General features: G+C 48.9%; 1 protein-coding gene across 1 annotated transcript in view; it reads right to left on the minus strand.

Moving 5' to 3' along the window:
* LOC141052992 (uncharacterized) overlaps nucleotides 1-18,464 on the minus strand; it is a 94,481-nt gene that overhangs the window by 60,194 nt on the left and 15,823 nt on the right. The window contains exons 2-6 of the mRNA XM_073550315.1: nucleotides 14,744-14,893; nucleotides 14,435-14,614; nucleotides 14,237-14,360; nucleotides 14,058-14,155; nucleotides 12,171-12,258 (exon numbers count right to left, since the gene is read on the minus strand). Coding sequence (XP_073406416.1) covers nucleotides 12,171-12,258; nucleotides 14,058-14,155; nucleotides 14,237-14,360; nucleotides 14,435-14,614; nucleotides 14,744-14,893 — 640 coding nt within the window. The remainder of the gene's footprint in view (nucleotides 1-12,170; nucleotides 12,259-14,057; nucleotides 14,156-14,236; nucleotides 14,361-14,434; nucleotides 14,615-14,743; nucleotides 14,894-18,464) is intronic.

The following is an 18,464-nucleotide window of genomic DNA, read 5'->3' on the forward strand; positions in this document are numbered from 1 at the left end:
ACATCTAGATAAATTCCTTGGGGTGTAGCTTTCAAAAAAGGGTCACTTCTGGGGGTTATACACTGTTTATGCGCATCATGGGCTTTGAAACCGCAACATGGCATTTGCTACCTATACCAGTCAATTTTGGCCTACAAAAGTCAAATGTTGTTCCTTGCCTTTCGAGCCCTACCATGCACCCAAAGAGTAGTTTTCCACCACATACGAGTGTACACCAGAGAAATCACTCAACATATTTTGGGGTCCATCGTCTCTTGTTAATTTGTGGCTAAAGCAACATTTTTGCAGGAAAAGTAAAATTTTCATTTTTTCATTCCATATTGGTTTAATTGCTATGAAGCACCTGGAGGGTTATTTTCCTAATCGAATGTGGTTTTGAGCACTTTGAGGGGTGCAGGTTTTGAAATGGTGTCACGTTGCAGTATATTCTGTCATATAGGCCCCTCAGTCACTTGAAATATGATCTAGCTTATTACCACATAAAGTGACACTGGTCAGAATTGTAAAATGTGGCCTAGTCAGAAGGGTGAATCTTTTTGGGGTGTAAAAGTGGTTAAAGTCCTAAAAAAAAAGTCCAAAAAGGCGGTCTGAAAATGCTGTTGATGTAAAGTAGAAATATGGTAAATGTTAATTATTGACTATTCTGGGTTGTATCATTTGTTTTAAGCGCTGACTCGCCTGAAAAGTGAAAACAGGGTGCCGGAGCATGCGGCGTGTGACGTCACTCTCTTCAATGAGGTGAACGTTCCCTCTAGTCCCTTATGTGTTTCAAAAATTAAGTTATTTCCTTTGACAGAGTGCATTCCCACGCCTGGCAGCTTCGGCAAGGTTTAACTTATAAGTGGTCATCTATCCCGGACTAGCACCTGAACTGTGAGTTGTTTCGAACTATAGTCCTGCAAACGCTGATCCGTTTAATCTATGACATAAGCCTGCAGGCACTGGCGCATTTAATGTAAGGTAAGCCATTACTTAATACATGCGTGGTGAAACAACTGGTGTGTATTTTGCAATATCAATACCATGTTCACCAAACAGGTTGCTTTTTTTTAGTATTTTACACTTACCATTTTTTGCTTAACTCTTTATAAACTGGTCGTTAGGTTTTCTCTTCCATCTGACAGTTCTGTATAGGCTGATTACAATGTGATATATGTTTATAATATGCTGCTATCCAGGGTCACCATCAGGGCATTACTGCCCTGAGTGGTGTATGGGGCCCTTTGAGCAGAAGGGGCCCGCATTGGACCCAGGCCCGGACTGCTAATCTGCCGGGCCGGCGGTTCTATAATACAAAGTGGGCCCCTGGCCCTTTAAAATGTGTTACTTGAGGCCCTGTGTGTGCGCGCTCTGTGTCGCTTGCACGCGCAGACATGGACCGCGGCGGCATTTGACAATACGTGCTTGCCGCCGCGGATTTTTGTCAGTGCGTGAGCATGTCTGCGGCCCCTGACAGTGTCAGTGTGCGCGGAAGAGAGTGCGCACACACAGGGCCTTCAGTAAGAAGTTTGAAAGGGCCACGACAGCATACGCAGGGCTCTTCTGTCTGACGCTGGCCAGTACCAGCGTCAGAGCAGCTTTTTTTGTTTACTGCTGTACTGTACTCACCAGTCCCAGCCAGGGATCCAATCCTCTGCATGGCCGACGATGGACCCATCTCAGCTCTTAATCCTCCTCCAATTTCAGGGACCAGGGTGAGTTCCAAATGGAAACTTTGTTTTCTGTATATACAGCACTTGCAGTACCACCTGTATACTGAATATGGAATGCTGTGTACACAATATATAAGTGATACTGCAACTCTGCGGTATATACAATATACAGGTGATACTGTGACTCTGGTGTATATAGACACAGTATCACCTATGTAACATACATTATATACAGCAGTATCACATATATATTGTATTTATAGCAGTCACAGTATTCTCTATAACATTTATATGGATAGATCAGTCTATACACATGATATAGGTGATATTGTGACTGCTATAACTACAATATATAGGCGATACTGCTGTATATATGTTACATACTGTAGCTGATACTGACGCCATGCACACCAGTCATATTATCACCTATATAATGTATACACAACTGTCTATATACCAGGTGTGTAGTGTAGAAATTGGGAAAAAAATAAGTAATGTGCTCTGCAAGTGGTGCTCTAGATCAGGGGTCCCCAACCGCCGGTCCGCGGCCCAGCACCGGGCCGCTGCAGTGCCCTTGCCGGTCCGCGGACACAAGGGGAGCCTGGGGCGGTCAGTGGCGTAGCGGGGGCTGGAGCGGCGCTCAGCAGTTCTTAGCGGCGGCCAGGGAGCGATCCAAGCAGCTCCGCTGCCTGCAAGAGGGAATAGCAGGAGCGGAGCTGCAAGGACCCGTCCAGCTTCCTGCCCGCCGCCCGCGCTTCCTGTCTCTGACTGACACAGAGAGGAGCGCGCCGCTGCTGTGTCAGAGCGAGGAAGCGCGGGCGGCGGGCAGGTGAGAGGAGAGAGGTGGTGTCTGTGTGTATGTATGTCTGTCTGTGTGTGTATGTATGTCTGTCTGTGTGTGTATGTATGTCTGTCTGTGTGTGTGTGCATGTGTGTTGGTCTGTGTTTGTGTAGCCTGGCCCTGGAGGAGATGGGGACATGAGGAGAAGGCCATGAGGGGAGAGATGGCAGTGATGGGGTGAAGGCAATGATGGGGAGACAGCAGTGATGGGGTGAAGGCAATGATGGAGAGATGGCAGTGATGGGGTGAAGGCAATGATGGGGAGACAGCAGTGATGGGGTGAAGGCAATGATGGGGAGACAGCAGTGATGGGGTGAAGGCAATGATGGAGAGACAGCAGTGATGGGGTGAAGGCAATGATGGAGAGACAGCAGTGATGGGGTGAAGGCAATGATGGAGAGACGTCAGTGATGGGGTGAAGGCAATGATGGGGAGACAGCAGTGATGGGGTGAAGGCAATGATGGAGAGACGGCAGTGATGGGGTGAAGGCAATGATGGAGAGATGGCAGTGATGGGGTGAAGGCAATGATGGAGAGATGGCAGTGATGGGGTGAAGGCAATGATGGGGAGAAGGGAGTGATGGGGTGAAGGCAATGATGGGGAGAAGGGAGTGATGGGGTGAAGGCAATGATGGGGAGAAGGGAGTGATGGGGTGAAGGCAATGATGGGGAGAAGGGAGTGATGGGGTGAAGGCAATGATGGAGAGACAGCAGTGATGGGGTGAAGGCAATGATGGAGAGATGGCAGTGATGGGGTGAAGGCAATGATGGAGAGACGTCAGTGATGGGGTGAAGGCAATGATGGAGAGACAGCAGTGATGGGGTGAAGGCAATGATGGAGAGACGTCAGTGATGGGGTGAAGGCAATGATGGGGAGACAGCAGTGATGGGGTGAAGGCAATGATGGAGAGACGGCAGTGATGGGGTGAAGGCAATGATGGAGAGATGGCAGTGATGGGGTGAAGGCAATGATGGAGAGATGGCAGTGATGGGGTGAAGGCAATGATGGGGAGAAGGGAGTGATGGGGTGAAGGCAATGATGGGGAGAAGGGAGTGATGGGGTGAAGGCAATGATGGGGAGAAGGGAGTGATGGGGTGAAGGCAATGATGGGGAGAAGGGAGTGATGGGGTGAAGGCAATGATGGAGAGACAGCAGTGATGGGGTGAAGGCAATGATGGAGAGATGGCAGTGATGGGGTGAAGGCAATGATGGAGAGACGTCAGTGATGGGGTGAAGGCAATGATGGGGAGACAGCAGTGATGGGGTGAAGGCAATGATGGAGAGACGGCAGTGATGGGGTGAAGGCAATGATGGAGAGACAGCAGTGATGGGGTGAAGGCAATGATGGAGAGATGGCAGTGATGGGGTGAAGGCAATGATGGGGAGACGGCAGTGATGGGGTGAAGGCAATGATGGAGAGATGGCAGTGATGGGGTGAAGGCAATGATGGGGAGACAGCAGTGATGGGGTGAAGGCAATGATGGAGAGACAGCAGTGATGGGGTGAAGGCAATGATGGAGAGATGGCAGTGATGGGGTGAAGGCAATGATGGAGAGATGGCAGTGATGGGGTGAAGGCAATGATGGGGAGAAGGGAGTGATGGGGTGAAGGCAATGATGGGGAGACAGCAGTGATGGGGTGAAGGCAATGATGGAGAGACAGCAGTGATGGGGTGAAGGCAATGATGGGGAGACAGCAGTGATGGGGTGAAGGCAATGATGGAGAGATGGCAGTGATGGGGTGAAGGCAATGATGGGGAGACAGCAGTGATGGGGTGAAGGCAATGATGGAGAGATGGCAGTGATGGGGTGAAGGCAATGATGGAGAGATGGCAGTGATGGGGTGAAGGCAATGATGGGGAGAAGGGAGTGATGGGGTGAAGGCAATGATGGAGAGACAGCAGTGATGGGGTGAAGGCAATGATGGAGAGATGGCAGTGATGGGGTGAAGGCAATGATGGGGAGAAGGGAGTGATGGGGTGAAGGCAATGATGGGGAGACAGCAGTGATGGGGTGAAGGCAATGATGGAGAGACAGCAGTGATGGGGTGAAGGCAATGATGGGGAGACAGCAGTGATGGGGTGAAGGCAATGATGGAGAGATGGCAGTGATGGGGTGAAGGCAATGATGGGGAGACAGCAGTGATGGGGTGAAGGCAATGATGGAGAGATGGCAGTGATGGGGTGAAGGCAATGATGGAGAGATGGCAGTGATGGGGTGAAGGCAATGATGGGGAGAAGGGAGTGATGGGGTGAAGGCAATGATGGGGAGAAGGGAGTGATGGGGTGAAGGCAATGATGGGGAGAAGGGAATGATGGGGTGAAGGCAATGATGGGGAGAAGGGGGTGATGGAGCACTTATTCAAAACCTATGGTGAGTTGAGTCACATTATAAATGTTATTTAATTATAAGTATGCACTGCTACACTACAACCGTGTCCATAGCCCCGCCCCCTTATGACCAAAGCCCCGCCCCTGCCACACCTCCATCCCCGCCCTGCCAGGCCATGGAAGAATGGTCTTGCTTGAAACCGGTCCCTGGTGCAAAAAAGGTTGGGGACCACTGCTCTAGATAACTGTGTTATTTCCTACAGAGACGAGCCCTGTCTGGAAGAAGTGACGGTGGTCTGCGCTGCATGAAGATGAAAAGCGAAGATGAAGGTCTTCACCTAGAGACGTGTAACACCGCTGTGTTTAGACCTTGATTCACGGCGTTACTCTGCATCTCTGCTTTAACCCTTTGCTTTTTTCCCCTCTAATGTGCTGGATTGCTGTTGTCAGTTATCTGTGTGGATGCTGCACAGTGTCCGGCACCGCCGCATAGCCGTACATGCATGCGTGATTCCTCTGCGCTGCATGACCACCCGTGTGTGCGGTCCCTGGCAGCCACCCGTGGGTTAATAGGTCTGCTACACATTGCATGTCATACCACGTGTGTTCAGGCTTCAGCTTCTGCCAGGTGTCCTTTGCATTGCTGATTATGTTCTGTCTTGCTTAGGGCACGCGCGGCCACACCTCCCTTCCTTTTATCAGGAAAGGGTGTGTGTTACAATTGCTGCTCCAGCCTATGGCTGTGTGGCAGCTCCTATATAAAGGTCCCTCCCCCTTTGGGGCGTTCCCAGAGCTTCGCATTGAGTTCCTGAACATTACCATGTGAGTTTGTGTTCTGCTCCTGCTTTGATTCTGTTCAGTTCTGAGGGAGCTGTTTCTCTTAATCTCTCTGTGAACTGTGTCTTGTATCTTGGCCTGCCCTGGGGGCATAATACCCAGATCGCCTTCCTGGAGGCTGCATATCCAGGCCTGTCTGAATTGTGTCTTGTTTCTCTGCCTGCTCTGGGCGCAGTAATACCCAGATCGCCCTTCCTGGAGGCTGCATATCCAGACCCCGTGTATGTTATGTGTTGTTTCCTGAATCCTGGATCTGCTCCTTTACCTGACCCTGTCTGAACTGTGCTCACTGTGTGATGTTCCTGAGGTCCTTCCGTGCCTTAACCCTGTGCCCAGTGACTGAGACTCTTTGTTACCTAACTTTCTGTGATCTAACCTGGGTTCATCTAGGAAGTAGGAGTCCAGTGTGTCCGCCGAGTTTCTGCTACTCAGTACTCAGCTGGGGATTCGGTGCAATTCCCTGCCGGCTCCTGTCCAACCTGGCAGGGTTTGCACCAGACCTCTTGGGTTCCTATCTAGGTCGCTTCCAGATGTCCCGAGCCTGATGACCGTGGTCTCTCATCCGGAGCCTGTCATCCACGGCCTGATGCCCGGTGTCTGACGACCCCTTACAGATGTCCTGATGTCCACCTGATGTCCTGATGGCCACCTGGCGTCCAGATGTCCACCTGGCGTCCAGATGTCCACCTGGCGTCCAGATGTCCACCTGGCGTCCAGATGTCCACCTGATGTCCACCTGGCGTCCAGATGTCCTATTGTCTACCTGATGTCCACTCCGCTTTCCTGATGTCCGCTCCGCATTCCTGATGTCCGCTCCGCGTTCCTGATGTCCGCTCCGCGTTCCTGATGTCCGCTCCGCGTTCCTGATGTCCGCTCCGCGTTCCTGATGTCCGCTCCGCGATCCTGATGTCCGACCTGAGTCCGGATGTCTCTCTGAGTTCTGATGTCCAGCCTGCGTCCAGATATCCAGTTCGTGGTTCTGGTGGTCCAAGTTGTGCTCTTAAGCCGGTCCCATTCTCCTTCCTGGATGGAATCCTCCTCCATGGTTTCCGGGAGTTTCCAGCTCTGCTCCCTGGTGACGGTCCCACCTGCGAGTCCTGGATCTGACCAGCCTATGCCCGATGCTGTAGTGCCACCACTCCTGGACCTGTGCTATCCGAGTACTGTTCTGTTATCCTGCCTGTTCCCTGGGGTCTTACCCGTGATGACCTCTGCCATCGTCTGAAGTCCGCCTGTGGTTGGCGTCTGACGTTCTCCTGCTGTGCCTGTGCTAACACCTGTTGCCGTACATGCGTGTGTGGATCCGTTGCGCTACATGACCACCCGCACGTGCGGTCCCCCCTGGTAAGCCCGTGCCAGACAATCCTGGACCGTGTCAACCCATGATGACCTCCTGCTTCGCCTGTCAACCTGAGATGGGTTTCCTTCATGATGTGCATATTCCGGAACCTGGTGTTTTTATGTTTTTGCCTTATTTCAGTAAGATTTTTTCATGCCTGAAGTTGTGCGGTGTCTTTTAGTCCTGCTTATGGCCATCTTGTCCACAAGCTCAGCTGCCACAGACCCCCGTCGCTACCCTTCCCTAGTCCGGGTAGGTCCGGGTCCCCCCTGTGGTCCAGTGGGTCCACATTGCACGACCGCTTGGGACGCATACCCCGTCGTCGTTATAGCTCGACGACACGGGAGAGTTGGCTGTAAGCCACGCTGCGCCCGCGATCGTAACAGTAAGCTCTGGCCATGGATTCCGCTGAGTCTTTAAGAACTGCAGGACTTTCCGAACCCCGCCTGGTGAGCGGATTAGACAGCTCGGACTCCACATAGTAAGTAGACTAACTGCTCTATTCCCTGCATAGTCTGCGAATGGAATATTTTTAAGCATTGGACTCTGCTGCTACTGTGTGAACTATGGTTTGTCCGCCAAGCCCAAGTGAATTTTCTGGAATTTATTTTTTTGCTTGGGTCTTCAGAAGAGAGGGCCTGAGGAGGGGATACTGTAACGCCGCTGTGTTTGGACTTTGATTCACGGCGTTACTCTGCATCTCTGCTTTAACCCTTCGCTCTTTTTCCCTCTAATGTGCTGGAATGCTGTTGTCAGTTATCTGTGTGGATACCGCCCAGTGTCCGGCACCGCCGCATAGCCGCACAAGCGTGCGTGGTTCCTCTGCGCTGCATGACCACCCGTGTGTGCGGTCCCTGGCAGCCACCCGTGGGTTAATAGGTCTGCTACACATTGCGTGTCTTACCACGTGTGTTCAGGCTTCAGCTTCTGCCAGGTGTCCTTTGCATTGCTGATTATGTTCTGTCTTGCTTAGGGCACGCGCGGCCACACCTCCCTTCCTTTTATCAGGAAAGGGTGTGTGCTACAATTGCTGCTCCAGCCTATGGCTGTGTGGCAGCTCCTATATAAAGGTCCCTCCCCCTTTGGGGCGTTCCCAGAGCTTCGCATTGAGTTCCTGAACTTTGCCATGTGAGTCTGTGTTCTGCTCCTGCTCTGATTCTGTTCAGTTCTGAGGGAGCTGTTGCTCTTTATCCCTCTGTGAACTGTGTCTTGTATCTTGGCCTGCCCTGGGGGCATAATACCCAGATCGCCTTTCCTGGAGGCTGCATATCCAGGCCTGTCTGAATTGTGTCTTGTTTCTCCGCCTGCTCTGGGGGCAGTAATACCTAGATCGCCCTTCCTGGAGGCTGCATATCCAGGTCCCGTGTATGTTATGTGTTGTTTCCTGAATCCTGGATCTGCTCCTTTACCTGACCCTGTCTGAACTATGCTCACTGTGTGATGTTCCTGAGGTCCTTCCGTGCCTTGAACCCTGTGCCCAGTGACTGAGACTCTTTGTTACCTAACTTTCTGTGATCTAACCTGGGTTCATCTAGGAAGTAGGAGTCCAGTGTGTCCGCTGAGTTTCGGCTACTCAGTACTCAGCTGGGGATTCGGTGCAATTCCCTGCCGGCTCCTGTCCAACCTGGCAGGGTTTGCACCAGACCTCTTGGGTTCCTTTCTAGGCCGCTTCCAGATGTCCGGAGCCTGATGACCGTGGTCTCTCATCCGGAGCCTGTTGTCCACGGCCCTTTGCCCGGTGTCTGACAACTGCTTCTGACAACCGCCTGATGTCCACCTGGCGTCCTGATGTCCACCTGGCGTCCTGATGTCCACCTGGCGTCCAGATGTCCACCTGGCGTCCAGATGTCCTGATGTCCACCTGGCGTCCAGATGTCCTGATGTCCACCTGGCGTCCAGATGTCCTGATGTCCACCTGGCGTCCAGATGTCCTGATGTCCGCTCCGTGATCCTGATGTCCGACCTGAGTCCGGATGTCTCTCTGCATTCTGATGTCCAGCCTGCGTCCAGATATCCAGTCCGTGGTTCTGGTGGTCCAAGTTGTGCTCTTAAGCCGGTCCCGTTCTCCTTCCTGGATGGAATCCTCCTCCATGGTTTCCGGCAGTTTCCAGCTCTGCTCCCTGGTGACGGTCCCACCTACGAGTCCTGGATCTGACCAGCTTATGCCCGGTGCTGTAGTGCCACCACTCCTGGACCTGTGCTATCCGAGTCCTGTTCTGTTGTCCTGCTGGTTCCCTGGGGTCTTACCCGTGATGACCTCTGCCATCGTCTGAAGTCCGCCTGTGGTCGGCGTCTGACGTTCTCCTGCTGTGCCTGTGCTACGCCCGTTGCCGTACATGCGTGCGTGGATCCGCTGCGCTGCATGACCACCCGCATGTGCGGTCCCCCCTGGTAAGCCCGTGCCAGACAACCCTGGACCGCATCAACCCATGATGACCTCCTGCTTCGCCTGTCAACCTGAGATGGGTTTCCTTCATGATGTGCATATTCCGGAACCTGGTGTTTTTATGTTTTTGCCTTATTTCAGTAAGCTTTATTTTTTCTTCATACCTGAAGTTGTGCGGTGTCTTTTAGTCCTGTTTATGGCCATCTTGTCCACAAGCTCAGCTGCCACAGACCCCGGTCGCTACCCTTCCCTAGTCTGGGGAGGTCCGGGTCCCCCCTGTGGTCCAGTGGGTCCACATTCCACGACCGCTTGGAATGCATACCCCGTCGTCGTTATAGCTCAACGACACGGGAGCGTTGGCTGTAAGCAACGCTGCATCCGCGAGCTTAACAAGACGTCACTGGTGAGTCAGTGTGTTACCTGTACACTGACACTATATCATAGCAACTTCATGGAAAATATACCCATATTCAAAACACAATATAATATTTCATAAAACACTATCATGTAATTTTACATAATGGGTTATCATATGGACATAATAGGACAATCGCTGGCAATGATTAATACACACGGAGAAAAAAGCACGCGATCAAGAAAATCCCAAACAATTGAAATAGAAAATGCAAGATGTACAATTTTACAATAAATTTTCCGTTTTCTTGACGGATCCGCGGTAACCGCTAATGGAAGTCTATGGGACAAAAAAAACGGATCCTGCGAAAAATGGCGGATCCGTTTTTTTTAACGGAAACCAACGGATTTTGACGGATTTGAAAAAACGGAAGTGTGAAACAGGCCTTACCTGCAGACTATACACTATATACAGAGCACCTGTGTATAATCTCACTGGTGATCACTGTATTACCTGTACACTGACACTTTGTACAGAGCTCCTGTGTATAATGTCACCAGTGATCACTGTATTACCTGTATACTGACACAGTGCACAAGTAATACAGTGATCAACAGTGACATTATACACAGGACCTTTGTATATAGTGTCAATGTCACCAGTGATCACTGTACTACTTGTACACTAAATGCTGTATACAGAGCTCCTGTGTATAATGTCACTGACCACTGTATTATCTTACATAGACACTGTATACTAAGTTCAGATCACCTGTGAATAATAGTATGTGAAATTTGTATTGTGTCTTTTTATTAATCATGGTGCGGCGGTATTTATTCCTTGTATGTAGTATTATTCGGTCACTGTGGTGGCAATATGTGGTATGGTCATGGTGCGGCAGTATTTATTCCTTGTATGTAGTATTATTCGGTCACTGTGGTGGTAATATGTTGTCTGGTCATGGTGTGGTGGTATTTTTTCCTTGTATGTAATATTATTCGGTCACTGTGGTGGTAATATGTGGTCTGGTCATGGTGCGGCAGTATTTATTCCTTGTATGTGATATTATTCGGTCACTGTGGTGGAAATATGTGGCCTGGTCATGGTGCGGCAGTATTTATTCCTTGCATGTAGTATTATTCGGTCACTGTGGTGGTAATATGTTGTCTGGTCATGGTGTTGCGGCATTTATTCCTTGTATGTAGTATTGCTCGGTCACTGTGGTGGTAATATGTGATCTGGTCATGGTGCGGTGGTAATTGTAACTTATATGTGGTATTATTGGTCATATTAAACATTGAAAAATAAATACAAATATACCTATATTGTATTGGATATTTTAACACGTGATTAATAGGTTAGAGTAGAGTAGAGCTCGGACAAAACAGTCAGCCTTGTCATAGTGATGGATAAAAATTTATTTTGGCCAAAACAAAACCTGCTGGCTATGTGTGTGATCTGGTGATGGGAACTGTTAATGTGTGATTGGTGAGAAGTGGAGTTTTTCTAAGAGAGGGCGGTGGGACTGTGGAGAGTTCAAGAGGTGGAGGAGCCTGAGCGGAGTCTCAAGGGGGCCCCAAAAATTTTGCCAGTATGGTGCCCTGAAATTCCTGGTGGCAGACCTTCTGCTATCTATGGTTTACTGACTGAGCGATCACAACTAATTACGTCTATAAATATCACTTTTCTTTATATAGTTTTAAATTGCTTGCTCTTTTTCAGTTTCCATTCGTAGAGGATTGGATCGAATCTATACATGAAAAGTACAATGTGTCACAAAAAAAAACCAACCTCTAAATTACTGGGATGAGGTTATGCATTCTAAAGTTATTACCAAGTAATGTGACACATGTCATATTTGAAAAATGGGGCCTGATTAGGAACACAAAACTGTCTTCAATGGAAAGTGATTAAATCAAAGGATCTAACTACTGTAGTCAAAGAGTAATTATGGTGTGTGACATGTTGGCACTTGACAATCTAAGCTATCGTAGAGGCCAACATTTTGTATCGGATGAGTTTCTTTAAGAAAAATTAGACATTTAGAGAGAACTTTTCAACTTTGGACCATTGGAGCTCCTATAAGTCCTGACTAGAAAGGTAGAAAAAGTACTAGTGCTCCCTGTTTCAAGAGAGACTGTGCAGTAATTTTCATTGTTCTGGATTGAAAAAAATCATGAAATTCATTATTTGGAGTCTTTAGTGTCGTGAACCATGCGCAGAGACATGTCATGGCACAGGTGTACTATTTTTTTCTGTTATTGTGAGCTAATTTGAAGTGAATCTGTTTTTTTTTCTAACAGAAACTGCTATAAAGCTATCGCTTTAAAATAGGTCCCACATCCCTGGAGTTTGTATGTAGTTGAACCCTTTTTGTATAGTAATTTACCCTGTTGTGACTCTTCTCTGCATTTTCTGGTTATTACTCACCTGGATAGTCATATTTAGGAATCTCCTTTTCACATCGCATATCACCCATCACATATGGCTGCACAATAATTTTGCTCATATCGTTAATCTGAAATAAATATTACAAAAGTCGATTCAGATAAACAGAAAAGATAAATTACCGTATTTTTCAGACTATAAGATTCACTTTTTTTCTCCCCAAAATGTGGAGGAAAATGGAGGGTGCGTCTTACAGTCCAGATGTACCGGCTCTGGTTGTGGTGGGGAGGTGGGGGAGCGGTTTCAGCGGAGCAGTGGATCATAGAGGCAGGAGCCGGCGGCTGCGGCTAACTCCTGTGCCCACTGCTAAAGAGAAATGAATATTCAGTCCATTCCACGCCCATGGTCGTGGAGGGCAATGAATGTTCATTTCTTTCTAGCATCCTGGTATGATTGGCCCCATCCCGTTACTGGTATGCATGGCCCCATTAGAAAAGATTTTTTAAAAAAACCTTACACTTACCTTCCTCCGCTCCCTCGCAGTGTCCTGCTCAGGTGCCAGCAGCTGCTTAATGCTTGTAAGCAGCGCACGGCAGGGACGTCATGCGCTGCTTGTAAGCAGAAGGACAGCTGCCAGAATACTCACCAGGACTGTTCATCGCAGAGAGCAGTGAGTATTCATTCCTCTTCAGTAGTGTGCAGTGTCAGCCAACGGCTTCCTACTGCTGCTTGCGGTCACATGTGCTGATACTTAAGAGAAATGAATATTCTCAATATTCATTTCTCTTAAGTATCGGCACACTACTGAAGAGGAATGAATACTCACTGCTCTCTGCGATGAACAGTCCCGGTGAGTATTCCAGCAGCTGTGCTCTACTTGTGAGCAGCGCATGACGTCCATGCCATGCGCTGCTTACAAGCAATTAAGCAGCTGCTGGCACCGGAGCAGGACACTGCGAGGAAGTGGAGGAAGGTAAGTGTAAGGTTTTGCTTTTTTTTTTTAATCTTTTCTGATGGGTCCATGAATATCAGGATGGTGATGGGGCCAATCTTTCCAGGATAAGCATGGGACCATGCATACCAGGACTGGGATGGGGCCAACCATACCAGGATAAGCATGGGGCCATGCATACCAGGACCGAGATGGGGCCAATCATACCAGGATAAGGATGGGGCCATTCATACCAGGATAAGGATGGGACCATGCATATCAGGACTGGGATGGGGCCAAGCATACCAGGATTTCGATAGGGGCCAATCATACCAGGATAAGGATGGGGCCAATCATACCAGGATAAGTATGGGACCATGCATATCAGGACTGGGATGGGGCCAAGCATACCAGGATTTGGATAGGGGCCCTGCATACCAGGCTAGGGATGAGGCCATGCATACTTGAAGAAGATGGGGACCCTGCATACCAGTATAGGAATGAGGGAGATCATTCCTGACAGGATAAGGATGAGGTGGACCATTCCTACCAGGATAGGGATCAGGGGCCATGCATACCAGGCTAGGGATGAGGAGGCATGCATACCAGGATGGGGATGAGGGTCATGCATATCAGGATAGGGTTAAGGGGGCCATGCATACCAGGATAGGGATGAGGGAGCCATGCATACCAGGATAAGGATGAGGGGCCATGTGTAACAAGATGGGGATGAGAGGACCATATTTACCAGGGTAGAGGATATTAAGTAGAGAATTGACCACATTTTTTGCTTCAGTTTTTTTCCCCTAGTTTCCTCCTCTAAAATCTAGGTGCCTCTTATGGTTGAAAAATACGGTATTAACAAAATGACCAAAAAGGTTTTAATAAAATGGCCCTTCAGTGTATAATCCTGGGGAATAAACCAAGACTGAGCACAAGAACTTCACAGCCGTCTACACATCATAGAGGAGATCTCATGGCACCTTCTGTCCATCTACCTGACGATCCTGAGGAACACTGGGATTCTCTTGTTTACAGTCTTTTGGAAGAAGAGTACGGGGACATCTCTCTGGTATTGTCCTCTTACTGGATAGAACTGGAGGAAACACATACAGGGACTGAATTCATTCTTTACATAGATAATTATAGGCCGTGTGTATTTAGTCCTGTCTATTACCTAATGGTGCACGGGGCTGTGGAACCTCCATCATAACGTCCTTGTACAGATCTTTGTGTCCTTTTAAATACTCCCACTCCTCCATGGAAAAATAGACGGTGACATCTTGACACCTTATGGGAACCTGACACATACAATGATACCGTCATCCCCCCGATACCTTCATAGCGTTACTGTATAATGTCCCAGCAGTGTCACCTCTCCAGTCAGCAGCTCAATCATCTTGTAGGTGAGTTCTAAGATCTTCTGGTCATTGATGTCCTCATGTATCAGGGGGTGAGGTGGAGGCCCCGTGATTGGGCTCAGGGGTCGTCCCCATCTCTCAGACATAGGGTACTGACAGCGCTCACTAGAGGTTTTCTTCACTACTGTGTAATCCTGGTTATGGAGAGACAAATTAATACATCTTACTACAGACATTTCCAGAGTCCTCACCTCTCCAGTTCTGTCCATCTGTTATTCCCATAGATAAGAATGATGTAATGTGACGTCATCAGAATCGCTCACCTCTCCAGTAAGCCGGAAGAGGATCTCTAGGGTGAGGTGTAATATCCTCTCCGCCATCTTGTCTCTGTCCCTATCCATCTTTGACAGGTCAATCATGAAAATTCCCTTATATAGAAGATCTCCACTGAGAGGATGCGATATTGAAGAGACCTGAATGGGGAGAAGATGACGATGTTACATCATAAAGGATCCCAGGAGATGTGACGTATGTCATGATCCAGGCCGGGTATTGAGTTCTGCATTCCTCTTTCCCAGTCTGGTCATGTGAGGGGTTAACTTTTCTCTGCCTCGTTCTGATGTCAGGACTGCTATTTCTCTCCACTGCTTCCTGCAGGCAGTGTCAGTTATATTTTCTGTCTATGACGTGAGTAGCTGACTCAGGTGATACCCTGATTTGTCCTACCATGTTTAGCTGACTTTACCCATGTCTGTTCATTCCTATCCTCCCACCCCGACTCTGTGTCTCCCTTAGGCCTCTTTCACACTTCAGTTTTTTGTGTCAGTTACAATCCGTCAAAAAGGCTGAGAAGCGGATCAGTTATTAACTGATGTGAACGGATGCCACAGGATCCGTTTTTTTGACGGATCCACAAAATGAGGAGAGAGAGAGAGAGAGAGAGAGAGAGAGAGAATTTTTGTCCGGCACCCAGACAGAATTTCGGGTTAAATTAGTGTCTGGAGGATCCGCCGGCCAAAAAAACGTTGCAAGCTCCGTTTGGAAATCTTTGAGGATGTTAACGGACAGCAACATTATGGTGGATCCTCACAAAAACGGATGCAACGGACGACAATCCGTCAAAATCCGCCAATAATGGAAGTCAATGGGGAAAAAAACGGATCCGCAAAAAAAAATTGCGGATCCGTTTTTTTCAAAACCTGGCGGATTTTGACTGATTGTAAAAAACGGAAGTGTGAAAGAGGCCTAAGTGTTTGGATTTCCCGTTATCTGACTCGGCTTTGGCTCTGACCTGATTCTGTGTCTTGTTTCTTTGTTTCTGTTATTTCTGCTTCTGACCGGCATTGACCTTCTAGCGTGGCTCTGACTCTGAGATTGGTACTCCCATTGGTACTCAGTTACTCTCTGGTATTGATCTTGCTTGTTTGACTATTCTGCTGCCACCTGGTGGTAGCCTCGCTGCAGTGCTGCGTGTCTGCTCTGTGCTGTTTTGCAGACCTCACACCACTCTGCTGCCATCTAGTGGAGTTAGCATTTACTTCCAAAGTTGCAGCGTGACATTATAACTGACCATACCTTTTTTTTTCCTCTCCTCTCTCTCAAAATGGATCCTGTTATGAATGAGTCACCGTAGGAGGCAAAAACAGAAATGATAGCTAAGTCCAGGAAACCAGAGAAGTTGGCAGCTATCGGATTGCAGACCCCTGAACCTATCAAAAACAACTAGCAGTAGCCGTGGGGGGTTCCTACGGTGCCCTAGACCCCTCGATCACAGCCGGAGAACTACATAGCCTAAAGACAGAAAGGGAAATCTAAAGTGCCCCAGAGCAGACCCAAAGCAATAGGCAGCCTCCAACATATAATGACGGTAAAGCAAGAAGAAAAAACACTAACACAGATAGAAAGATAGACTGAGCAAAAGATGGGGCCCAAGCTAACTAGATAGGACAGGATAGAAAAGCTGCTGTCTGCAATCCACCAAAAACCCTATAAAAACAAGAGCCAACAGACTGACAGAGAAAAAGGCCCTGAAGACGCTAGGCTTCAAAAAGACTATGTCAGTACTCAGGTATCTTCTGAAGACAGAGCAAAAAGACACAAAGGAATTCAGCTCACCCCAGCAGGGAATGGCAGAATCCAGAAAAGCAAGGTAAAGTAAAACCAAAACACAAATGCAAAAAGCAAGGCAGAAAACTTAGCTTTTGAGGAGCAGGAATCAGACTGGTCTCCTAGAGTCCCTCAGAGAAATCACCAGCGAGGCAGAAGGGCGTCGGCTGCCTTATATCCAGTCAGCAATTCCAGTCACCCAGTCATCCTCTACCAGCTCAGGTGTTTGGTAATCAGCCTCACTACCTTCCTTCACCAGAAGAGGGAGTTCATCAGACCTCAATGGTGAAGGGGAAAATGAACACATAACAGTACCTCCCCCTTGAGGAGGGCTCACCGAACCCTCATCCACGCCACCAGGGCGATCAGGGTGAGCCCGATGAAAGGCACGCATCAATCTTTTGGCATGAATATCAGAGGCAGAGACCCAGGAATTATCCTCCTGACCATAACCCTTCCACTTAACCAAATACTGGAGTCTCAGTCTAGCCAGACGGGAATCCAGTATCTTCTCTACCTCATATTCCATGTTACCTTCAACCAATACAGGGTCCAGAGGTGCCACCCCAGGAACTATTGGTTCAACAAACCTCTTCAACAAGGACTTATGAAACACATTATGGATTTTAAATGTGACCGGAAGAGCAAACCGAAAAGAGACCGGATTAATGATCTCCAAAATCTTGTAAGGTCCAATAAATGTCATGTCGGACGCTGTTCACACCACAGCATCCGGCAGGCAGAGGTAGTTCCACCTCCAGCCACTATAGCCTCGGTGGTGCCGGCCTGATCTTCAGGCTCTCGGGGGTTAATCCTGCTGGAGACCAGGTTGGATGGTTAGTCACGCCCACGGTCTTTAAATAGTCATGCTGGCCTATGGGCGTCGCCGATTATAGCTTGTGTTTCATACCAAGTGGTTCCGGTCTGGAGTGGAGGTGTTCAAGAGAGAGAGATTCATATCTGGTGTCGTATGATCTGTCGTTATCCTTTCTCCTTCCCATATTTGTGTTTAGTTGTGCCCTGTTCACATTACTGTTTATTCCTGTGTGTGTGCGGCGCAGTGCAGTTTAAGTTCTCCCTGTCTGTCATTATTTGTGTGGGAGCTTTGGTGGTGACTTCTCACTGGGTGGAGGGTGGAGGGTTAAGTGCAGGGCTGAGCAGGAGATAAGGAAAGGTCGGAGGCTCAGGCATTTGCACCTTCAGCAAAAACCCTGGGTTGAGGGTCAGACAGGGTTTCCCCTAGTAAAGGGACACCACAGGGGCCCCGGGTATTTCAGCCTTAGTTGAACTAAGCCCCCGTGACATTATAATCGGCCCACATTTTTTCAGGAGTCCATGGATCCATTAGATTCCATAACCCGCCAGTTGGCGGCGCTGTCCATACAGGTCTTCGAGTTGAATGGGGCAGTTCAGCAGCAGGGCCTGGTAGTAGCAAAGGTGCAAACGGCATCTGCATGTATCGGTGCAGAGCCGAAGTTTCCGCTGCCAGAGCGATTTTCAGGCGATCGCAGCAAATTTGTCGTATTTCGGGAGGCCTGCAAATTATACTTCCGCATGCGGCCAATATCCTCAGGTAATGAGGCCCAGCGAGTAGGGCTGGTGTTGTCATTACTGAGTGGTGACCCCCAAGCATGGGCATTTTCCTTACCACATGACTCTGCTACATTTCATTCGGTCGATAATGTTTTTTCTGCCCTCGGGCTCATTTACGATGACCCTGACCGACTGGCTCTAGCGGAATCTAAAATCCGCGCCCTCCGCCAGGGGGAGCGCTTGGCAGAAGACTATTGTTCGGAATTTCGCCGCTGGGCTGTAGACACACAGTGGAATGACCCAGCACTGCGGAGCCAGTTTATTCATGGGGTATCAGGGAGGGTGAAACAAGCCCTCCTGATGTATGAGACTCCGGCATCATTGGAGTCTGCCATGAGTTTGGTG

Source organism: Dendrobates tinctorius, unplaced genomic scaffold (assembly GCF_039654945.1).
Source record: "Dendrobates tinctorius isolate UK_male_01 unplaced genomic scaffold, ASM3965494v1 ptg000164l, whole genome shotgun sequence".
In the NCBI taxonomy this organism is placed as follows: Eukaryota; Metazoa; Chordata; class Amphibia; order Anura; family Dendrobatidae; genus Dendrobates; species Dendrobates tinctorius.